This window comes from Lucilia cuprina, chromosome 2, assembly GCF_022045245.1.
Source record: "Lucilia cuprina isolate Lc7/37 chromosome 2, ASM2204524v1, whole genome shotgun sequence".
NCBI lineage: Eukaryota > Metazoa > Arthropoda > Insecta > Diptera > Calliphoridae > Lucilia > Lucilia cuprina.
The window spans coordinates 53069572-53094822 of record NC_060950.1 but is presented as its reverse complement, the minus strand read 5'-3'; the positions used below and the strand labels follow the sequence as shown (position 1 = coordinate 53094822).

The window sequence follows — 25251 nt, the reverse complement described above, 5'->3', positions numbered from 1 at the left end:
CAATTTGTTTGATAGACTCTTCTATTTATGGATTGAATCTGACACAAAAGTCAGTCGATTAAAATTGCTGACACTATTGTAAGATCCCAAGCTACGTCAAACTGATGTTAAAAATATAATCTGGACAATTAAAGTATCATCTCCGCTCGGCTATCATATTTCCTGATTTTTAATACAATAAAACTCCAGCCTGTTAAGAAATTAAGCAAATAAATAAAATACAACACGACATTAATACCATAAAGAGAGAATGCATCGCCCCGACCAATGGAACCCATCCATCCTACTGAAAACTTTAGAGAGAATTGTCGTTTTCAGTACGCATAAACCAAGGGCACTTCAACAATTTACTCTGTCCATATCAGAATTACCACAGTGTGTCCCTGTGAGTAAGAACAAGTCTACGGCTTATTTGATGGATTCGTACGTCGGTACACCAGTTACGTCTCTAGGTGCTCTTGCCGAATCAACAGAGGCCTTCCGAGCTGCGTGGTTGTAAATGGAAGTGATGTTTTTACATATCGGAAGTTAAGCAACGGGCAATGGTCAGAAATTAGATAGCTTGAGTACTCCAGCAAAGTACTTGTGAATAGACCGGTCAGAACCAATGTGCAAAAATTGCCACCGGCGTTCTTCATTGAAGAACAAAGGGGCGATGGAAGACCGTTCTCAAGTCTACTCAGTGGTTGAAAATGACCACCGTGGGATAAGGCCATTAAGGCAGGTGCTCACGTTAAACTCTCGACATTCCTGTCATTCCCTGACAGCCGGTTCTACGTACCAGAATGACCCGAATTATTCGACGAAGTTCTGTCAACCCCAGCAACAACAATACTTGAAATTGTAATTTAAGTTTTTTATTAAGTACAATAACTTACAATGTGTTTGACAAATTCCCTGTAATTGTAATTAAAGTTTTATCACTTACAATTACTCATAATTATAAATAAATTAAAATTGGTTATTGCCCAATTACTCATAACAACTAATCGTAATTGACCATATAATTAATTACTTTGTGTAAACATTAACCCCCAAGCCTGTATTTTAATAAGTTTGATAAATGTTGGCAAACGGTTATGATCTAATCAATATTGTTTCATATAATTTGTTTTAAAAACATTTCATATAGTTTTGTGGCAGATTCAATAAAACAAGATCTCTGATCTTTTCCATTTAATATTATAAAAATATCGTAAAGAATGCGATCAATTTGTTTGATAGACTCTTCTATTTATGGATTGAATCTGACACAAAAGTCAGACGATTAAAATTGCTGGCACTATTGTAAGATCCCAAGCTACGTCAAACTGATATTAAAAATATAATCTGGACAATTAAAGTATCATCTCCGCTCGGCAATCATATTTCCTGATTTTTTTTAATACAATAAAACTCCAGCCTGTTAAGAAATTAAGCAAATAAATAAAATACAACACGACATTAATACCATAAAGAGAGAATGCATCGCCCCGACCAATGGAACCCATCCATCCTACTGAAAACTTTAGAGAGAATCGTCGTTTTCATTACGCATAAACCAAGGGCACTTCAACAATTTACTTAACGATCCATTTCGGCAAAGTTAAGGTGGTGGCTCCAGATATCTTCAAGGCGTTCACTAGAGTGTCCTCATAGTTCCCTGTTCTCGATGTATATCGATTGGTTTATATGAGTCAAACGAGTTTATGATAAATTAAGAGTTATTGCATGACTCCTTTCTTTCTCCCGCTCTACTTTACTGCATATCTTTCCTATTTAAAACTTCTAACCCTTTGCTAAAAAGTTTGTTCCAACGCTAGTAAAACTCAATGTTGTGTGCATCAATATTTATTGGTGGTTTATGGTTGGGTCTGGGAATAGTGTCGAAAGGAGCATTCAAGTGTCTTGGTATTTTAATCATTTCACACAGGTAAACCTTTTTTGGGAAACCTTTATCCCTCTAACACACAACAATTAAGAGTTTCTCAAAAAAAATTTCCTGTGTGAACCGACACGAGGATATAACTTCAAACTTAATTTATTATACCCTACATCACTATAGTGGGAATGTTGTAACACACTGCTGATGTTTGTAACACACAAAAATATTGGTCCGATACCTTACCTTAAGGTATACCGATCGATTCAGAATCATTTTCTTAGTCGATTAAGAAATGTCCGTCTGTCCGGCTGACTGACTTTACATGCGCAATGTACAGGCAATTTTCAAGATAATTTGATGAAATTTGCACCAAGCATGTTTTTTGGCACAGGAACGAAGTCTATTGAAAATGATTGAAATCGGTCCATTACTTCAACTGCCCATACCTCCCGACTTAAGCTTTTTATGTCATAATTACGTCAAATATACTATATACTAACCCCCCTCCAAAAAATGTCTTAAACGTCTAAAATTGACTTGTAACCATTTGTATCGCAATAAAACTCAACAAAACTAACTGTTATTTAAAAATATATACTTTTCCAAAATCGAATGAGGATCGTGCCATGTTTAACCTATACTCTTATATAAAGCCTAGAAAATTTAGTTTTTTATCAATAAATTGCTTAAATAATTTGGAATTTAGGTAAAATTCGACATAAACGTTTCTTTATGAAATATAAAAATTTTTAAAATTTACTCATGTTGTAGGGTATTATATGGTAGGCCATGTCCGACTATATTTCCCTACTTTTTTTTAGATTTAGTGCTGGAACCATTTTGTGGGAAACTTTTGATTTTCTGTGTGAAAGCAAGAAATATAATTCATATCTCTTTTGCGGTACAAAATTTCTCGTACTAGGAAACTTGTTATGATTTATTATTTTTCTCATTCATACAAAAACAAATTAATGCAATTAGACATTAAGGAAACTTTAAAAGAGAATTAAGAAAAAGTTTCTCAACTAAAGCTTCCCAGCACTAAGTAATGATTATTATTTTTCATTGGATTGTCAACTCAAAAACCCGCTCTAAATTGGATAAAAATTTCGTCATTTAAAATTTGCAAAGGCAATTATTTAATTATCTGTGGAGACACATGCAGAATAAATTGAAATTGAGCGGGAAACAAAATTCTAAATTACATTACGTATGTTTCCACCAAATTGAAGGTTAATCAAACAATAAAAAAGTATAATAAACGTGAAAAAGAAATTGTTTTTGTTTATACAATATTACCAGGAATTAACCAAAAAAAAAAAAGAAGAATAATAGCCACTACCACTGAAACCAACCCATTCTCACAAATAATGCATTTTTCATTCTTTATTTTTATTCATAATAATGTAAATTATTAATTTTGTCTAGTATTTTGTTAATAATACACCATCTCCCAGTTACTATATGTTGATCAACAACACATACATCTTACAGGGTTCTATTAAATGAAGTTTGTTAACAAAATTTGGCAATATTTGATGTTCAATTAGGGTACAATTACAATTTGTTTCAAAATTACACCTTTAATTTTCCAATTTTTAAAAAGTCATAAATTTTGAATTTCAATTTTTTTTGAAATTTAGAAATTGTGTAAAACAATAAATACAAATAACTTAAGATAATCACAATTGTTTACAATTTGAATTTCAGCTAATAGTCGTAAAAATAAGCAAATACACAGAGATAGGAAAATTTCGACAAAAAAAATTTTTTTGAATAAATTAACATCGATGGGAAATATACTTGAAGAAAAAAAGAAGAACAAAACGTTTTCTATAAAATTTATACGAGAGTAAATATACAAATATTCAAATACGGATGGGTAAATGAAAATTTATACTTAAACATCGGTTATTTAAAACTTTTTAGATACATTTAAGAGTATCTACATATGTACATATCCATCTAGCTACTTATAATACTATAATATTCAATTGTTTGGCATATAAAATTTAAAGATAAAATCACATAAATTCCCACAAGTATAAAATTAAAACAAATTCCTTAATACCAACAGATACAACAACATGTATTTTATATTGAAAATGAAAAAAAAATGTGTTAAAATTGTAGATCAAAAGAAATGATCATGATGATCGCGATGACGAGCAGACAACAACAGCAGCGGCAACAGCAGCAATAACAAACATAAATATTTGCACTATAATATTACGTATACATACGTAAAGTAGCATTGATTTTGATTGTAATGTTGCTCAACATGTTGTCAACAGTGCAAATAATTAGTGTGTGCGCTCGTTTTATGTACATATATGTTGCGATACATTTACTTCGGCTGCAGCACCTTGTACTAGGGCCGATCTAGTCTAGACCATACTACAGCTGTATGATTAAACGCTTCTAGTTCTCTTGTTAACCAAAAAACATTTTGTAAATCAGAAGCGAACGGGTCCTCAGGTAGTTAGCGGGAACTTAGAAATTAAGTAAAAAAAAACTACTCTATAATATAAATATTAAAAAAACATAATAAAAATAAAAGAACAAGTTATATATGACAAAGAGAATAAATATTTATTATCAAATAATAAATAATCCTGTGACATTTTTTCCAATAACCAATACCTAACGAAAACAACAATTATAAATGAAAATTTCATATGGAATACTTAAAAAATCCACAAAGTGTTACTTTTACTCTACAAAGTTTCAAAACATAAAAATTTAAATTTTCCCCAAATTATCATAATAATAAGTGACATTATACTAAAATAAATATTGTTAAAGTTATATTCATATAAAAAACGTCAATAATTTTTTTATTTATTTTAGATAAATTGTGTTAAATTAAAATTCCAAAAAAAAAAATAAATTTAAACAATGGCCTACTCTTGGGATAACCGTGTCGATTTTGTTGTTCGGTATATGTACGGTAAGTTAAAAATCAGATCAAGACCTTTTCAAGAAAACATTACAAACGATAAATTAAGAAAAAAATCAACAGTTAATAAAACTTTATAATATAAATAAATAATAAACTGTTTAAGCAGGTGGTTTTGATTTTGAAATAGAAAGTGATAATCCTTAAACTATTCGAAAAATATCGCTTAATTAATATATAGTGGAAAAGTTTGAAAAAATTTATGAACGTGAAACAAGTCCTTTGGATTAAGAAATAAAATAATATTTCTAAAATTAAAAAAAAAATATTTTAAATATTAATTAAATTCAAAATATTATTTTATTCACAATGCCAATGCAGTGAATTTGAGAATTTTTTCTCTTAATCTAAAATTTTAACTACAAGGTCTGTTGGCAACTTTGTAATTGCGCGCGTCTTGCTATTTTTAGATTATGTATTGCTATACTGACACCTGGTTTTAAGGGATTTTCAAAATATTATATATGTATATATCAAATCATACGAATGATTATACTTTATTTTTTTTATAAAACATACACATTATAATATAAACTATTTAAATTATAAAAAAAAATTAAATTCAACATTACATTAACATTTAGAAATTTAAATTTTATAAATATTTTTTTAAAATTCAATAAAAGTCAAAGAGTCTCTTGAAGCATCATAAGTATTTAGAGAACAAACGTATGGATCGAATAACAATCATGGTACAGCTTTATCTGCTGATAACCACAATAGGTCAACTTAAATATGATGGCCCATAATTTTTGACAATTATTGAACACGAATTTATTGGGATTAGATTAGAGAGAGAGCCCTAAGCACTGCGACACTGATTTGAATCTTTGGATTCAACATAACATAACAGGTTTAAATCACCTGAGAAAATAACAGGTTTGATTGGTGAGATCTATATAGCTTCAATATAAATTTTCCTAGGATGGATTGATGATATCTGAGGCCATAGTGTTAGCGATAACAACTTTTGGAATTTTTTCCTTAATAATATGATTAAGCGCTTTGTCTGTCTAAGCTTTATTGTTGCGTCCCAGTGGCGAGCAAATTCTGATTTGACCCACTGTACTCATCTTTGTCTGACGTAACATTGTGAGATACCAAAGAAAGGTTCAGAGCCGATAAGTCGACGATCGTTGCCAGAATAAGCTTCATTGCAGTTACTTAAAATGTTTTGTTCACCCAGTTCGTTCAATGGGGACACACAGTCCATCACAACACTTGATATAACTTTATACGAAAGTCATGGTAGAAGCCTTAATTTCGTACATAGTAGAGAAAAAAATATATACAAAAGTAATTGCATTCCGGATATTATAATCATTAATGCTTGCTCCAGTATCACCATCTGTGTGTTTGTTTTTCAGTAAACCATACTTGATCAGCGTTTTACTGCCGCCATATTTTTGAATGACTCATTTTTTTCTGTCAGGTGTCATAATCTCGAAGGAACGCAGCATATGTAGGACATTTTCCCCAGGCCCCCGTAATAAAGACGACGACACTATATAGTTTGTTTAGAGAAGACCGACTACAGGCTTCTTTTTGGAAGTTATCTTATATTATAGTCTTTAGGGTATTCTGAATATATTCTAGATTATAGGCGAGTCTACAGTTACCATACCTAACAGCAGTTGTTGTCAAACAATTCCACTGATTACCATCTCAGCTCTTTATCACGATTTGGTTTTTATCTTCATCTTCTGGCATCTTTAGAGGAATGCCGATAACATTGTGAGGTTACGATTAAATATGAATAAAACCAAATATATGACAAAGAGAACAATCTCCACTTACAATTTTAAAATTAATCACGAGGCAATAGATAGGAAGTGAAGCGATTAACTTACCTTGACAACACTATAATGCCTAATGATCGTATGTTCCATATCATATAAACCCCTTTTTAAAATATTTGGTTTGGTAGAATATTATGGCCTCATGTGTGATCAAACATGAATCAATTGTATTTGGTAAAGGTATCATGTCATGATTATCTGATCGTTTCTCAGTATCGTCAAAATAGAGAGTTGCCTCGGACGCAGGGATCTTCGGCTTGATAATAAAGTCAACTGATTGCAGTGGTTTAAATAAGTAGACATTTTATTAAATATAAAGAAAATTTTCAAGTGCCTTTTGCCAATGTCGTACCAAACAATTCCCCAAATGGCGGAAAGTAGGAGATGATTGACAATATATTTTCTCTCAGCAATGGGCTTTCTTCGCAAGATGAAGGATTGAATACATAGGGAACTAAACTGGTACCACACATAGAAAAGAACCAACAAAGCATATCTATGTTGGTCATATGATGATACGATGAAGCATATGACACGCTAGCTTTAAATAAGCCTAATTGGGACAATTTTGTATTCGGACATAAGGTGGAACAGAGAGTTAAGGGTAAATGTTGTTTTGGTGTAAGCGGAGCCATTAGCACAATGAGAACCAAAGCTTTAGACACATTTTTCCGATTGAAACGCATATATGATGCGAGTCGGTTGTCACAACCTAGAGTCTCTTCGATTTAGGGCAATTTGCACGAGGCGTTCGAGGTCTTCAATGTATTCTAAATATATTAGACTATTACACACACCAAACGTATCCGATTGTGTATCGAAAACAGAAATTCTCGGGAACTGTGAGACATTTGTCCAAGTTAAGGAGATCGTGGTTATTCGAAACTTCTGTTGTTCAAAATGGGAGACAAAAAGGGGATCTACATTGAATTACGGAAATCGGTTTTAACTATTGCCTTCCTAATACAACACTGCAAAATAAAATTTTGTATGGCATAATCATCTTAAGGTTAAATCTAAGAGCGTATTGGACTGCAAATAATCATAAACATATATTGCTTTCTATTGGTACCAGGCTAAATAGGCACGAATGGAACAAATGTACTTTCTATAAAGTAAAAGGGAGCTTCAAGAAGTAAACCTGATTATAATGATACAAAAGCGTTCGATGCAAAGGAATTAGAAACATTGAAGAAATAATCACCACATGGAATAATACAATGGTGGGAAGAACTACTAATATCTGCATTAATAAGCCCGAGGTTAGAATAATGGTTGTAATCGCGGACACAATCGAGGACTATTTAGAATTTGGCGAACAGTGGATTGTTCGAACACTTTTTTTGCAATAGCTAACATTGTTGTAGATATTACATCCCTCAGGAAACCTAATTGAGAAATTCTAAGGAACATCGTATAGGAAACTGAACAGTGGATTATAATTCTTTTAATATGTAGATCTTTATATATGGTTTTAACATCAACAGAGCATAAACAGTAGAAACTTAAAAATACTACGAAAAAACGTTTCTTTATTTGTACCCCTAGTAACGATAATGAAAAATTGCACAAAATATTTCTATTTATTACAATATTATTTAATTTTTAATTTATAATATATAATTCATAACAAGTACAATTTATCTAATGACAAGTACAATTAAACATGACGAATAATGAAATTATTTTAACATGTTGTTAACATGAACGAATATTTTTTTGAAATTTTTTAATTATAGCAAAATTAGTGTTAATTTTTTTTTTAACATTACTCACACACAAAAACAACAATATATTTACATATACCTAATTTACAAGAATTTAATATAAACAATAGAACAACTAATAGGCAGACATAAGATATTCAGAGATTCCCAAAGACTTTCGACTTAAAAATTTTCATTCTCCTCGAAAATTTCACAACAGGAAATTTTTTTACTTAAAAAATGGTAATGAAACGAAAATATTGAAAAGGAAGCATATGCATTTCACGTGAAATGCTGATTGGCAATAGGGGTGTCTTTTTTCGAGATATTAAATAGGAAGCATAATAGACACTTCTGAAACTCATAAAAAATATTCTGAATAAGAATGGTTCTTCCTGGATAGTGATGATTGATTGAACGTATATCCCAAACGTTTAAATACTAATTGAAATTTGGAACGAAGGGTACGTTTCGAAATCTAATATCTCCCAAACTACAATTATTGTTTTGAGTCACTTGTATATTAATCACTATAATAACAATTTATTCTTTATTATTCCTCTAAGTTTCTAAAATTCATTGGCAAATGGAATTTCTATTCTGGGTTTTTTGAAAATTTGCACATCTTGTATAATATCATCGACTATTACTTTATCATGGAGTATGACTCGATTCCCTTAAACATTGATTGCTTCTGGGTTTACACAGATTTATCCAAAATACTTAATAGGCATCATCATTGAAGAGTCTGATACAAAGATCTCTTTTAGATTCAATGATGCTGAAGTATATAAAATAGAGAAATCAGAATATATACCGACAGTCTAGTTGCTATTTAATCCCTGGTAGATGTGCAGCCCATATATAAATTAGTCCATGAATGCCGGACATCTCTAAATGAGATGGCGAGTAATTTGAATCTTACCCTTATATAGGTAATGACACCAGGGGGATAATTATAGCAATCGTATTGCTGATGAATTGACCAAGGCCCTGATTAGTGAAATGGATATAGAAATATTGATGCTCAAGAAATTTATAGTTCTATCATTATGTACCTAAATTCGGCAATCATGCTAGACATATAGGGCTCCCATATAATGATTTCACATGCTGTCCAACTCAGAGCCTAACGAGGAAATATTGATGCTCAAGAACTTTATAGTTCTATCATTAGGTAGCTAAATTCGGCAATCATACTAGACATATAGGGCTCCCATATAATGATTTCACATCCTGTCCATCTCAGAGCCTAACGAGGGAAGTAAAACCTACTTTGATATCAGTCATTACTCGTCCTTGTAGATTCGGCAATCATGACGTATAGGACTACCATATAATGATTTCTGTGGATGTGAAGATGAGGAATAAAAGTTAGTATATCTTCTATGTGATTGTATTGCTATAAGCCTATTATCCTGATCTTATGAACGTTCAATTATAACGTATTATTATATTAATTTAAAATTCTTTAAGAGTTGATCTATAATAAGACAAAGGGCCCCGAGTTATATGATCAGTTATACCTAACTATGTTGTTTAGTTCCAATCTACTTTCATTTGCCGTATGAACATATATACTATGTACATGTACAATATAAAATACAGTACTGCAAATTCGACCTAGCTCCCAATGTCATCTCTTAAATTCTTAAAAGTTTAAGGTGAACATGGTGTAGTTATCAGTAGACCGTAATTTGCCGTTTTTTATGTATTATTTTTAAATAATAAAACTAGTTTATATCGTCACCTTAATTCAGAAAGATCGTATCTCATATTTGTTTCCAAAATTTAGTTCTTTTAGTAGCTTTTAATAGATTTCAACAAAAATCTGCCATGTAAACACAATATGTAATGAAAATTTTATTATTTTTAAAAAGATTCAAAAACAAGCAAGTCGCTTTAGATCAGGGATGTATTTTTACGTTAACAAAAATGAGAAAAGGAAAACAACTGTTTTCATCATACTTTGTTATTGTTTTATATCAATCGTATAGACACCAAAAAAATATAATATAAACAACTCTCGGGTCATCGTTTTTATTTCTTAAGGACGGTCAAGCTAGTGTTTGTTCCTGGGCTTTTGACAGAATTACTCCTCACCCCGCACTAATTTAATGCACTACTTCATATAACTGTTTTAAGTTATGCATTGTCTTCATTAAACCCGTGCTTTCGTTTTACCTCAGAGTGAGGTTATGTTTTTAACTGGTGGAGACCATAAGATACTCACGATATAACCTGGTGAAGACCATTTAAACTCAAATATATACTAGTGGAGACCAACAATACTTTTGATGAAATTAAGTCCGTATGCTCCAACTTTCTATATGAAGGTATAAGTCGTTTGGTGGGGTTTTCTCTGGATAAACGTGTGTGAGTGCTTAATGCACCGTCATCCTAATTAAAACCCTAAAAAATATAAATCATACAACTTTAAATCACTTTTTTGATATCCAGATGCAACTTTATTTAACTTTTTTAGACTTTACTAACGTAAAGTATGATCGTGTGGAGGACCCTTTTAATTACCAGTTTAAACTTCATTGGCTTTTATAAATTAAGGTGACGATATGTATGTTTTTATTTAAATACAAATTAAATGAAAATAATCTTAAAAAAAACATGTTGCAAATATTTAACCGGGCAGCTGCTGGGGCAACAGATTCTATTGTCTGCCGTCTGTTCAAATTCACATCACATCGTCATTTTAAATAAAGTGAAAATCTTTAAAAGTTACCAGCAGATACTTAGACCAAAAACAATTTGTAAATAGATTAAACAAAAATCTGATGGATGGAAGGTTGAGGAGGGTAAATAAATAAATTTTAATTGTAAAAATAAAATTTACATGATATCATATATAATATATGTATATTTATGCATAATATCTTGTAATCTTTTACACGGTCATTGTAATTTTATTAAATATTTTCTTTTTTGAAATGTAATGCCCCCTTTAATTTCACTAGACATCAGACAAGATCAACAACAAGTCCAACCACCACCACCCATGACAGCAGCAACAAAATATAAACGAAGACAAATTACAAAATTTTACAAATTCTATGTCTTTGCCAATTTATTTATTCAGTTTCAGTTTTTTTTGTTATTTTATTCGCATTTTTTTTTTGTTGTTATTCAGTTAGTCCTCAATTTGGTCTGATACTGTTGATTTTATTATTGTTTAATCTAGTCCGCAAAATGTAAATACTAATATGTATGTTTGTTTGTTTGTATGTAGAAATGATAATCATAAATTCAAATCCCCTAAAAAATCAAGGTCTTTTAGTAACAAAGAAAACTGACAGGGTATGTTTGTATGTATTTATATATCAAGACCACTGTTCAGCTTGTCGTTGTAGTTGGTGGTATCAGAGTGCTGTAATTTGTCGTAGTGGTGTAACTTGATTTACAGCTAGATTTTCCTATATATATAAATGAATCCATCCATTCATGCATGCATCGTTGGAAACAACACTCATTTATATGTAAATTGTATCTTGTAAACTAATTGATTAATTTATTAACTGCAATCTGTACAAATAAATATTCCCAGCTGAATTTTAATTTTATTATTTCTTTGTAAAAAATATGTATTTAAAAGTGATATCACTTTTCTAAGGAAGCTTCCCCTTAAATACTTTCTTGAAATCTAGTATAGTATACCTTATAGTCGTGTCTATCTAGTCAATTATGAACAATAATTTTCTAGGAGTTTCTATTCATGCTTCTTGTATAGAAGAGAGAATCAACGCAGAAGTTTATTGTTCAAAATAGGTCTGTATAGTTTAGACTTAAGTACACTCTATAGTCTAGGCTATAGTCTAGTCTATAGTCTCGTCTATAGTCAGGTCTATTGTCTGACCTACTCTATAAACTAGTCTAACCTTTATTCTAGTTTATAGTATAGTTAAAAGTCTAGTATAAAATGTTATATATATGTATATATCTAACCTAAGTCTACATATAGCATACTTTATAGTCTTGTATTTCATCTGTTCTATATTCTAGTCTATAGTACAGTACAGTCTATAGTCGAACCTATAGTCGAGTATATAGTTGAGTCTATAATCTAGTCTATAGTCTAACCTATAACCTAGTCTATAGTCGAGTCTATAATAATGTCTAATCGATAGTATTGTCTATAATTATCTATTTCCAAAGTCTAGTTTACAGTTTAGTCTAGTCTATAGTCTAGTCTATAGTCTAGTCTATAGTCTGGTTTATAGTCTAGTCTATAGTCTATTCTATAGTCTAGTCTATAGTCTAGTCTATAGTCTAGTCTATAGTCTAATCTATAGTCTAATCTATAGTCTAGTCTATAGTATAGTCTATATTCCAGTCTATAGTCTAGTCTATAGTCTAGTCTATAGTCTAGTCTATAGTCTAATCTATAGTCTAGTCTATAGTCCAGTCTATAGTCTATAGTCCAGTCTATAGTCTAGTCTATAGTCCAGTCTATAGTCTAGGCTATAGTCTAGTCTATAGTCTAATCTAATCTATAGTCTAGTCTTGTCTATAGTGCATTCTATAGTCTAGTCTATACTCTAGTCAATATTCTAATATACAGTCTAGTCTATAGTTTAGTCTATAGTCTAGTCTATGGTCTAGTCTATACTCTAGTCTATAGTCTAGTCAAGAGTTTAGTCAATAGTCTAGTTTATAATCTAATCTATTATATAGTCTAGTCTTTAGTCTATTCTAGTTTATAGTTTAGTCGATACTCTAATCTATAGTCTAGTATATTGTCTATATCAGTCTAGTCTATAGTCTACTCTATAGTCATGTCTATAGTCTAATCTCGTTTGTAGTCAAGTCTAATGCCTAATCTAGTCTATAGACTTTTCTGTAGCGAAGTCTAAAGCCTAATCTACTCTATAATCTAATTTATATAAAACTTAATTTTTTCATGCACTTATTCTTCTATTAATAATTTATCAGATATCGACAACAATGGTGTCCTCGATGAAAACGATTTCCAATGCATGGCTGTGAGAGCCTGTGTTGTTGAAGGCAAGGGTGACTGCAGCGCTTCCCGTTTGGCTGAATACAAAAATTTAATGAAAAATCTATGGAAAGAAATTTCCGATATTGCTGATGATGACAAGGTATTTTTTTGGTAAAATTAAGTTAATTAAAAAAATATTAAATGTACATTTCGTTAAAAATAAAACACATAAAGGATGGAAAAATCTCCAATGCCGAATTCAAAGGTGCCGTAAAGAAGACCTGCGTTGGCAAGAAATACAGTGATTTCCCACAGGTTTGTAATTGTTTAACACATCAATAAGAATGAAAAATTTTAATGTTTTTTTTTTTTGTAATATTATAGGCCATGAAAGCATTTATTGAATCCAATTTCAAAATTCTTGACATCAACAGTGATGGCATTGTAGGCATTGAGGAATACCGTTACAATTGCATTACCAGAATGGCCATCGATGATGTTGCGCCCATTGATAAGGCCTTTGAATCTTTATTGACCGTAAGTGTAATTTTATTTAGAAACATTTTTTTTTTGAAGTTTAAGTTATAATACAAATAGAATCAATGAAAATCGCTTAATAAGATTATTTCATCGGAATTATTTGGGTATCTTGATAAATTATAGTATGATATATTTACAGCATAGTTTTAGGATGAAAGTATTTTTTATGAAAAATACTATTTCAAATAAGTCAATGCAGCGCTTTAATATTTGTAAGCATTTGGTTTAAACTTTATTTTGTAAGCAAATCGTTTACGGACCAATAATAACAGATTTTTAGTTTATAACTTAAAAATAATGAGTTTTGCTGTTTATTGATCGATAAGGTACATATGGATTTTCGCCAAAAAGTTTTAAATTGCTGTAATTTCTAAGACTAAAAACTTACCCCTAGACCATTTGTGGGGTCGATTTCCAAAATATAAACTCGAATACCTGATCACAGTAGCTATTTTTGAAATGCCGGTTTTATATCCTTATGTGCTGCCAAAGCTGTACGTTTTTTGTGCCCCGGAACCTCCACGGTGTTAATCATACCTTATCCCATGTTGGTGTTAATACGATCCCGAGGAAAAGACATGGGGTCTATTTAGAGAACCGCAGGACTATGTCATGGCAGGTCAGTTTGTTGAGGATCCTTCAGGATCTACGTAGTGACTATGGTTTAAACACAAATTTCCTGGAGATACCCCTTAGGGTAGTGACTGTGAAACTATGCGTTGGAAATGAGTTGGTGTTGATTGTATGTAATACAGAATGAATGTAGAGGCTTTGGCAACCAGTATACGTAGACTGAGTCTATTATATGCTATTCTCTTATGAATGTGCCGGGTATCTTATACATGTGACACCAATGAATTTTCCTTCTCTATCCAGTTAGAATCGGAGTTAACTCAGGTTATACCAGATTTACCACATGAAGAATAAAGTCTAGTCTTATTTAATAGATTCTTACCTCTGCCAATTCAGCAGAGGCCCTCGCATATTCGTGATTGTAAGCGGAAGTGATGTTTTAGCATCTCAGAAGTTAACCAAATGGTCAGATATTAGATAGCTTAAGTACTTGAGCAATGTTCACGTATACTTTCCAGAAATTCCATATAAGTCAAGCATTATGCGGCGGTGGTGAAGCATTCAAAAGACACTATCTTTTCAAAATGAATTGAATTATATTGAAAATTATTCTGAGCCGATTGATATACTTTAAGGTGGGTGTAGAACAGAGGAGCTCAATATTGCCATTACATAGCACGCGTGATAGGGTAAAAAAATTCTGCTGACGCTAAGTTGATACACATAGACTATAGGTTTAATTCTTCTTCTTCTTTTTATAATGATCATCATCATATCAGTTGGTTTGCTCTCAACCAGGCCTGCCAGATTTGCCGATTTATCGGCACTTTGCCGATTTCATACCTCAAAAATAGCAAATTGCCGATTTCGAATTTTAAAAACAAGGTTACTTTATATCTTTTATTAATTTGGCCACTTTAAATACTTTAATAAAACTATTTGAATTATATGTGAAAATGGTGGTTATATAATCATTTAGAATTTAGTTTACTACTTTTTTTGGGTTTGTACTGATGTTTGTGTCATACAAAAATATTCGTCCTAAATCCACCTTAAAGTATACCAATCGGCTTAAAATCGTTTTATGAGTTGATTAAGCTAAGTCTGTCCGTCTAGCTGTCATTGTAAACCTTGTGCGCAAGGTACAGGTCACAATTTTTAAGAAAATTGGATGAAATTTGGCACACAGGCCCAAGGACAAAGCCTATTGAAAATAGTTGAAACTGGTCTATTATTTCACCTAGCCAACATACAACACTACCCCGGAAAGAGCTTTTGAGTTCATAATTATGTTAAATATTGTAGAATCTCTACAAAAATCGGCAAAACTTAGTTCTATATACTCTTAATAATACTACCGATTCTCGAAATTATCGGACTTTATTTGACCTTAGCCCCAATTAAAAGTCCCCTTCAGAAAATGACTTAAAGGTCAATAATTAATTTATAAATAATAGTATCACTATGAAATCCAGCATACATAACTCTAATGTAAACGAAAAGCCATGTACTAAAATTTGTAAGGATATGCCCATAATTACCATTGCCTCCATATAAACCCTCTTTTAGAAAATCACTTTCTTCAAACAAATTGTTCAAATATTTCCGAATTAAGGTAAACAACTTAAATGCATTATTATTTAAAATAATCCACATTTTTAACATACTCAATAGTGTAGGGTATCATATGGGCAGCCAAGCGCGACTATACTTTCCTCTTGTTTTAATTACCGATAATTTTCCGATTTTTAAAATTAAAATGCCGATAAATGCCAATTTTTATTGACAAATTTGCCGATTTTCCTTCAAAATTACCTGGCACCCCTGCTCTCAACTTGAAAAACAAAATTAAATCAGTTGCTGACCAGTACTTTTCGAAGCAAGGTCTGTACGCGTCGTTTTTAATGTAGGAGAACAAGAGAGAACATTTTTTAGTTTTTTATATATAGACTTTGATATACGCTGGCTGTCAAAATCCATAGTAATTTTATTAGTATACTTTTAATTTGAATGGAATTCTGTTCTCTGCTGCTTTACCAACACATGTCCCAGCAGTTCGACAAAGAGTCAATGCATACGAAAAAGACAGTAAAAAGAGTAATAGTTACCCACCTGGATGATCTTAATTCGTATGTTTTGGGTCATTCGTCACGAATGTACCCTTTATAATCGAGAATGAAGACAGTCGTCACTTTAGTGTCCCCTTTGTAAGCGGGAGCGGAGACAGTCGTCTCTTTACTGTCCTCAAGTAACCTAGAGATTATACTCGTAAAAGTTGTTGTTTCTTTTTGTGGTACTTCCGAAAGTAGTTATTTTACGCATCTTTTGGAGAAAAGATTATTACTTTCTTCTAATATGCCTCCATCTGGTTGACTCAAATTTATATCTTTCGGGTCAATCGTCACATTATTGTGCCATAGTATTCAAGAGAGTATTCACTTGAAATTTTTAAATTTTAGTTCCATTAATATCTTACCACCTGGCTGACTCCAATTCATATGTTTTTAGTCTTTCGTCACAAATAAACTCTTTGTAAACAAGAATGAAGACAGTCGTCACTTTAGTGTCCCCTTTGTAAGCGAGAGCGGAGGCAATCATCTTTCTACTGTCTCTTTGTAGGGTGCAGAGTGACGATTGACTTCCTCGTAGGGCAAGCCCATGTTAAAGTTGTTGGTCACCTGGGTAGTTAGGTGGATAGGGGCCACCTCAAGTGGTAGGTTAAGTGGTCAGTTCGGGACTGTCCCGTCGAACTTCTGGGATGTTTTTGAGCACCTCTGATGTAGAACCAATGGTTTTGGGTGTTGCAGGGTATAATACGTTTTTGTTTAATTTAGGCGCTTTAAATATTTCTAGAAAAAGTTAACAACACTAATAAATTTAATGTACAATTTTCTTTGCCTACTTTTAGGATGAAGATAGAAAAGTTGGCGGTTTGAATTTGGACCGTTATAAGGAACTTTACGCCCAATTTTTGGGTAACACTGCCGATAATCACCCAGCTGTCTATCTGTTCGGCCCTCTGTAAACTGCCTAAAAGCAATCAGTAACCACAATCACCAACACCAACACCGAGATGAATGGGGTTAACAACAATAACAAAAATGATTGAAATAAAAAAACCAAAATTTATTAAATGTAAATGTCTTCGCTGTTTTTTATTTTAACAACAACAACAACAATAATAAAACAAAAAACATTAAGTACTACCTTATTAAGTTATACTATTTAATTTATAAACTATTTTTAATGAGTTACTTTTACAAAACATAGAGAAAAATGAAAAGAAAAGCACAACATACTACATAATATATATATAAAAAAAAAACAAAAGATAAACATAAATTTATAACCAAATAACCTTAAAAACAACATGCATAAATAATTATTTAACCCTTTTTAATTTAATTTATTTATTATATTATTATTTTGTTTTTAGTTCCTTTTTTAAGTTTAATCTTTTAACAACTATATGACATGAATTAATAAGATCATAAAACACAAAACAAAAATATGAAAACAAATACAAAAAATTAACAACAAAAAAGAAAGAATGAAAAAATCATTAAATCTAATTTAAAATAAAAATATATATATTTATAAAACTAAAAATGGTATCGGAATGTATCTAATGTGTAAAATGAAACTAAACCTAAATACATATATTATACTATATATAATTTAATAGCAATTAATCATCTCCATCTATGTTGTAGAATCGTCTGAAAAAAAGCCTAGTTTGTTAACGAAAACATTAATTAACACAACAAATATAATAATAATTTATAGAAACAAAATATAAATATCTGCTCTCCCAGAAATTTAACTCTCTCTAACTCTCTTTAAAATAACTATTTTTTTTTTGAATTTGAAAAAAAAGTTTTTCAAAAAATTAACCAACCACAAAAATATTTAACAAATCAAATTTAAATTAAAAATAAAACAACTTATCTATATTACATAATTGTTCATATTATTTATTATTATTATTATTATTAAAATATATATATTTTAATTGTTATTTTGTTTCTATTGAATTTTACTTCAAATCAGTTAAAACTTTTAATTAATTTATTCAATAATTATTATGCATATATTCAACAAGTGTTAATTTTTAATTAATTACATATATATTTACTATTTTATTCAACAAGTTAATGTTTCTTTTTTTTATAATTTTATTAAAAAAAAACAAAAACCAAAGAACATATTTTTTAAAAACAAGTATACTTTATATATTTATTCTATTAAAATGTTTGTATCAGTAACGGTAATGAATAATAATAAAATAAAATTTAAATAAAAAAACTCACAAAAGAAAAAAAACAATTGTAAATCCTTTAAATTCTGGAAATTAACATAACATAGTCCGATTTTTGATTCATCACCTGGTTCACAATGGGAAACATTTGTTGAGAAACTTTTGATTTTGTGTGTGAGAGAAAGAGATGGTTGATATTTCTTTCTCTCACACACAAAAATCAAAAGTTTCCCAATAAAAGTTTCCTAGTGTGTACCAGGTCTTAAGCGCCTTGGCGACACATCAAATTGTTTTACTCAAACGGTTAGTTTTTTGATTGTGTTAGTAAAACAACGCACACAATTAAGACCTGGTTCACACGAGGAAACTTTTTTGTGAAACTCTTGATTTTTGTGTGTGAGAGAAAGATAAAGAAATATCAACTATCTCTTTCTCCCACACACAAAATCAAAAGTTTCTCAACAAAAGGTTCCCAGTGTGAACTAGGTCTAAAAAACTTACCGATTGAGTCAACAAATTTGATGTGTGGCCATCTCGCTTTACAAAAACGTAGTTACGATCTTAACGCAGAATACATACTTTCGTAAAGCATTGAAACTATATGGAATTGCTTCTTCTTTTTTTTACGATTCAGTTTTCTGTTGGAATACTTTATTTCGATCGTTGCATAAAAAATAGAATTGGATGCTTTCGGCGTTGTACAGATGATGTTCAATAATACATTCGAACAGCGTTCCATTTCATAAAAAATATCGTCGACGAAGTTCAAAATCGAATTTCGCTATATTGACAAGGGCCGACAAAACGTACCTCTTATGTCTATATAGGGACTATTATGTGCTACAGCGATCTATGAAAGAAATTAGTTGATTTCACGTTGAACGTGTGCTTCGTAACTGGATAAATTGTATCCATATAGGTAAGCTCCGCCACCGCTCTTTTGTGTATCATACACGCAAGTGGCAATTTTTGTACATGGTACAAGCACATTGCTCAAGTACTCGAGCTATCTAATCTCTGATCATTGCTGCACCGATACATAACTTTTGATATACAAAAACATCACTTCCGTCTACAAACACGCAGATTGAGTCGGCAACTGCACCTAGAGACGTATTCAACGAAACATCAATCCATCAAATCAGCTGAGGACTTTGTTCTTACTCACAGAGAATACACTGTGACAATTTTATGGTGTGAACCCCGAACATACCATTACAAGAATGGTAAAGCACTTTGCTGAAGTACTCGAGATTTGACCATTACTACCTGATACTTAACTTTCGAGATTCAAAATCATCACTTCCGTTTACAACCATGCAAATTTAGTCGTCAACAGCACATAGAGAGACGTGTTTAGTAGAACGAAACACAAACAGTACAAACTGTGGTAAATATGGTATGAACAGAGTTGTCCTAAACATACATGGACAAGGAAGACAAATTCAACCCAGCACACTTCTTATTCATTCGACACACTCATAGAAAACAACATTCAATACACTCACTCTATTCATACTTTATTATACCACCAACACATGTCCAATGTTTAGTCCTATAGTCTCTCTTATTCAGAATTGTGAACTTAACAATTTGGGCTTAAACCATAGCCACCATTTGTACGCCGAAGATTCCTCTCCAATAATCGGTACAAGACAAAGTCCGAAACTCTGGACTACCGGTTCTCGTTGCATCAGATTCTGTTGTTTTCTGATTCGACCTTATGTCAAATCATTTATGGAAAGACCGAGGATACGTTTAATCATCGACTGTTTATAGTCTGAGCTGACTAGAGGTAGTGGCAGCATCCATCTTTCACGGTATTGAAATCACATCAAGAGTTAAGTACATAGGTAGAATCCGAAAACTAATAAGAAAACGCCAAAAAAGGGAAGGATTAACAAAGCATATTGGTGCTGGACGCTATTTAGGGGAACAATAGGCACTAAATGGGGACTTATTGTTGATTAATCTGGTGGACTTTTTGAACAAAGATTTTGTATTGTGAACGTGTCAATGTGGTTTAAGCCCACATTTGCGGGAAGAGAATGTAGGGTAAAAGATTGATGCATGATAAATTCTATAATTCGGGATAAGGTCGATGTTGTTGCCGAAACAAATGATATACAATAGAGGATGTTCTTCTCTTTGAGTGTGTAGAATGAGCAGCGTACTGGGTAGGATGGTGATGGATAAAACGTTTCTTATTGAAACGATACCATTGATATTTCCTTCCTTGCCCAGTTATGTTTAGAGTTTACTCTGCTCATACCAGATTTACCGCAGTAGGTACAGATGCTGACGCAAAAAAAGGACATCCTATTTGTATGGTTGTAAATGGAAATGATGTTTTTGCACTTTGGAAGTTAAGAAACTGTACTACAATAGCTAGCACCTGAGCAATGTGCTTGTACATGGAAGCATGTAAAAAACACAAAGGGTCAGTGATGAGTTTTCTAGTCAGCTGACTCAGGCCTATTAAAAATATCCGTTAGAGAATTCTATAAGTCCTCTTCGAATAATGAAAGGGGGTCTAGAGCTACAAAGATGCTATGGGAAGATTCTGACGATAATCTTCTCAAAATAAGCGAGTCTGAGGTAAGTATTTTGAGTGCACACACAGTTACCAGTACCGGCTAATGATGCTATGAAAACATTTTTCTGGTGAGTTAGTGGTAATCTCCTCGCTGTTAGGATTTGATTCCACAACGTTAGCTGTAGTGGCTAATGATGCTAAATTCATCGTCTTATAATTATTTTAATATAGTTATTATGGCCTTAGAGGCGAAATAATCCCAAGCATTTGTTTATGGCAAGACAAGCTTTGTAGATCTGATATATCCTTTGGCTTCACGATTTTCAAGAATTTCCAATACACACTCAGTTTACTGCCAACCTGATCAACATCAGGAATATGTTGAATGCACAGCTCGCGCTCTATACTGGCTCTTTATCCCATAAAACGATTTTGTAGTTTACTATCTTATTGTTGATTAGGTATGCTACCTTACACACAGGGTTAATTTCAGACTTTCGTCGAAACTAGATCCAAGTATGTAGGAATGATATTCTCCACTATTGTGCATTTCAATTGGAATCGAAATTTTCTCCATTTAATATTTTTGGTATTATTATAATAACAATTTACAAAAACGTAGTAACGATAGTAATGCAGAATACACACAATCGTAATGCATTGATCATTTACACGATCACACATGTAATATGATCTGTCAAAATTTTGTGTAGAAGATGGGATCGTCTAAACGCATTATGTAATGAAACCATAACACATTGAGAGAGAATACGGATGGAAAATTTGACAGTCATATGGCACTCTTCATTTATTGAAATAATTCAAAAAAAGCAGGTCGCATTAGATCAGGGATGTAGTTTTATGTAAAAGTGAAACGGTTGTTTCAATCTTACTTTGTTATTGTTTTATACCAGTGTTGCCCAAACACATGCTGTTACACATTTATTTGTATTGGTAAAGCAGCAGAGAACAAAATGTAACACAAAATAAAACTGTAATATACTGACTGCAAAATAAACAGTATATTCAATCTGTGAAATCTATATTATGAATTTTGACAGACAGCTGTCTGAATTTTGACAGACAGCTGTCTGAATTTTGACAGACAGCGTACATTAAAGTTCATATATAAAAACTATCAGCTGTGTTCTCTCATTCAAGTTTCCCAAAAAAAGTTTCCTAGTGTGAACCAGGTCTAACACATGCTCAAATAAGAAAAGCTTATAATGTAGGGGAGTTAACGCAATGTCAGCAGAATATTCTTGTCCTATCTCGCGTGATAGGGAATCGAGATTTTGGGCAACATTGTTTTATACCAATCGTGTAAAAACACAAAAAATATAAATCATTTTGACCATTGAACAATTACACCTTAATTGATCACTATAATTTTGTTTTTACCGTTAAACATTTCCCGTATAACATGTTCGATAGCGGCTTAGGTGCAATTTTTCGAATTTGATGTAGTGTACATTAGAGTGCTCCAAGCTTGTATGAAGGAAAAAAAATTATCCTACAGGCCGTCCCCCCACTAGAATTGTTCTATGGGTTATAAAAATTAGTCGTGCAAAACGGGTTTTATTGAAATATGTCCAAATTGGCATGTTTTTAAAACATCGGGGTCATTTTGATCCCAAGACCGTTTAAGGATTAACTTATTTATTTCACTATTATTGTAAATATCGGTTGTTAATAAATAAATTTATTAAGTTTTGTTATAGTCTACCTAAAAATAGAAACAATTTCGACAAGTTTCCATCAAAAATTGCAAATATTACAAAATTTGACCTTTGACCTTTATAGTTTATGGGTTGATTGCGTCCAAATTGTATGAAACTCTTGATTTCTATTTAGAAATATGTGGACTAATAAATTTACAAAAGGTTCCATTTAAAATACACAACAATATAATAAAAAGGCTAATTTTGCAAAATATTACATAAAAATGTGTTTTTCTCGAAATCCGCTGAATTCAAATTGCAGGTACAGGCAAACTATAAGAGGTATTGACCTAATTTTTTACTGTTTTATTCTCTAATCTGTTGTCCATAAATCCCTATGAGTTCTCCCAAAAATATTGAAATTTGTTTAACAAAGTACCAAAAAAAAACTAAAATTTAAATTTTGAAACGACATTTTTCAACCAATTTTTGTGTTTTTTATCTTTTTGTAACGCAAATTCTGTGTACATTACGATTCTTTGGCAATAAAATACAAAACAAATTATTTAATGACAAAACTTTTGTGAAAACTGAAAAATGCATATTTTTCCCTTGTAAATGCATCTTTAAACTTCAGAGCCGTTGCGGCACTAGTTAACGTAGTCCTATTGACCTAAATTTTTGCACGACTTATTTTTAAAAAATTCGAAACTTAGTTTTTTGGAGCACTCTAGTGTACATCCTCCTATCAACCAATTAATGATTTATAAGAAAATACGTAATGTTATTTAACCCTGTGACATCTTTATATAGCGTCAGGTCGGATGTCATAAATGTCTGACATCTAACAACAAAATAAACTTGATATAGAGTGGAATATGAATTCAAATAATAGTTTGTATAAGAATCGGTGTATTTTAAAAAGTATAAAAACATTTTTTGTGAGCACCTTTAACATTTAAAGTCTATACTTACCTTTTCAAAGCCATAAAATATAAAAAAACAAATAAAATAAATAAATTTTTGAATAGTCAATTAAGATTATTTTCTTTTTTCTCTAGAGAAAAATTAACTTAAAAATAAAAAAATATTTACAGTTAACAAGTAAAATCTTAACATTTACTAAACTTATAGTAAATTTGTAAAAAAAAAAAAAACTAAATTTAAATGAACTAAATTTAAAGATAAAGACACGTACCTCACACAATTCGCAAATTTTAAAAAAAATCGAAATATTTTCCATTTTTCTTTTCAACTCTTTTGTCTTGTGTGCAATTGTTGTTCTTCTTTGTATATTCCTTATAGAACACCGTTGGAACACGTCTTAAAAATGCCACTTAATAATTTGATTTCTTTTTGTTTTTAATTTTAAACACTTACAGAAGAGACATTTAAATTAATATTTACAATAGTCACAGGGTGAGAGGGAAGATTTTTCAAAACAACTATTTTACTAATTTAAGGAAAAAAATACAAAATATTTTTTTAAAATATAATTTGTTTTTTCTTCAAATTACTTTCATTTTATAAATATGTAGATTCACCTGAAAGGATAATGACAAAATGATAGTAATGAAAATTGTTGCAAAAATATATATAATATGATCAAATAAAAAAACAAACATTTTAAATAATTTGTAAATAAAATTTTCTTATTAAAACCATATTACCAAGCATATATTGCCACCATATTCCGAAATGTGTTAGTAGATGATGGGAATGTTGGAAATGAAATTAGTAGATCTAATGGACTAAAACTAGACGTAAAACTATTATATGTAGAATTTCATTTGAATGGTTATAATTTTGTTTTTCTTATGATTAAAACAAAATAAGATCAATACAGTTTTTTATTATAATCCGTTATGTGATTCGCCTTAAGATTAATGTCCCAATGTTTCAATATTAAAACAATAAGGATCTCTACCTTTTTATATAATGAATCGCATCTAATATCTCGATGTGCTAGTTCAACAATTCATATTTTTAACAGAACAAATAAAAGGATCATATTCGATATGTAAATTATGTATGTAATAAAAAGATTATATGGACCCTAATATTAAGACATTTTCATCTGACATTTAATATTTCAGGGATGTCTCGATGAATATGTTTATTTTGTTTATAAATGTCCAAAGAACGATTATGGTCAAAACGGAGTCTCATCGATTCTGCTTGACAGTTCGCACGTAGTGAACTGCCACGTAAACCAACCAGGAAAGAGAACACCATCCCTAAAAAATGCTCCAAAATTTGGATTCCTTCAAAAAGTGTCTTGGATAGCTGACCTTCGGCCGGTTAAAACCCTTTTAAATTCTGTGGTATATCAAATACAGGCTTCGCTTAATGAAGCCTTTTTTCGATAAATGGACTCTTTTAAATTCATGGACTTTATGTGATT

The 25251-nt window shown here is 31.2% G+C and overlaps 1 protein-coding gene across 1 annotated transcript; it reads left to right on the top strand.

Moving 5' to 3' along the window:
- The first annotated feature begins 4708 nt into the window (after nucleotides 1–4708).
- LOC111684328 (sarcoplasmic calcium-binding protein, beta chain) lies at nucleotides 4709–17657 on the top strand. The gene is made up of 5 exons (XM_046956624.1): nucleotides 4709–4814; nucleotides 13273–13439; nucleotides 13514–13594; nucleotides 13664–13816; nucleotides 17301–17657. Exons 1-5 carry the CDS (start codon nucleotides 4763–4765, stop codon nucleotides 17415–17417), a joined length of 570 nt encoding a protein of 189 aa, XP_046812580.1. The 5' UTR covers nucleotides 4709–4762; the 3' UTR covers nucleotides 17418–17657.
- Nucleotides 17658–25251: the final 7594 nt, after the last annotated feature.

Coding starts and splice junctions, on each gene's coding strand:
- LOC111684328 (XM_046956624.1), top strand. CDS start 4,763: ATGGCCTACTCTTGGGATAACCGTGTCGATTTTGTTGTTCGGTATATG. Junction 4,815..13,272: donor TGTTGTTCGGTATATGTACG/GTAAGTTAAAAA, acceptor ATAATTTATCAG/ATATCGACAACAATGGTGTC. Junction 13,817..17,300: donor CCTTTGAATCTTTATTGACC/GTAAGTGTAATT, acceptor GCCTACTTTTAG/GATGAAGATAGAAAAGTTGG.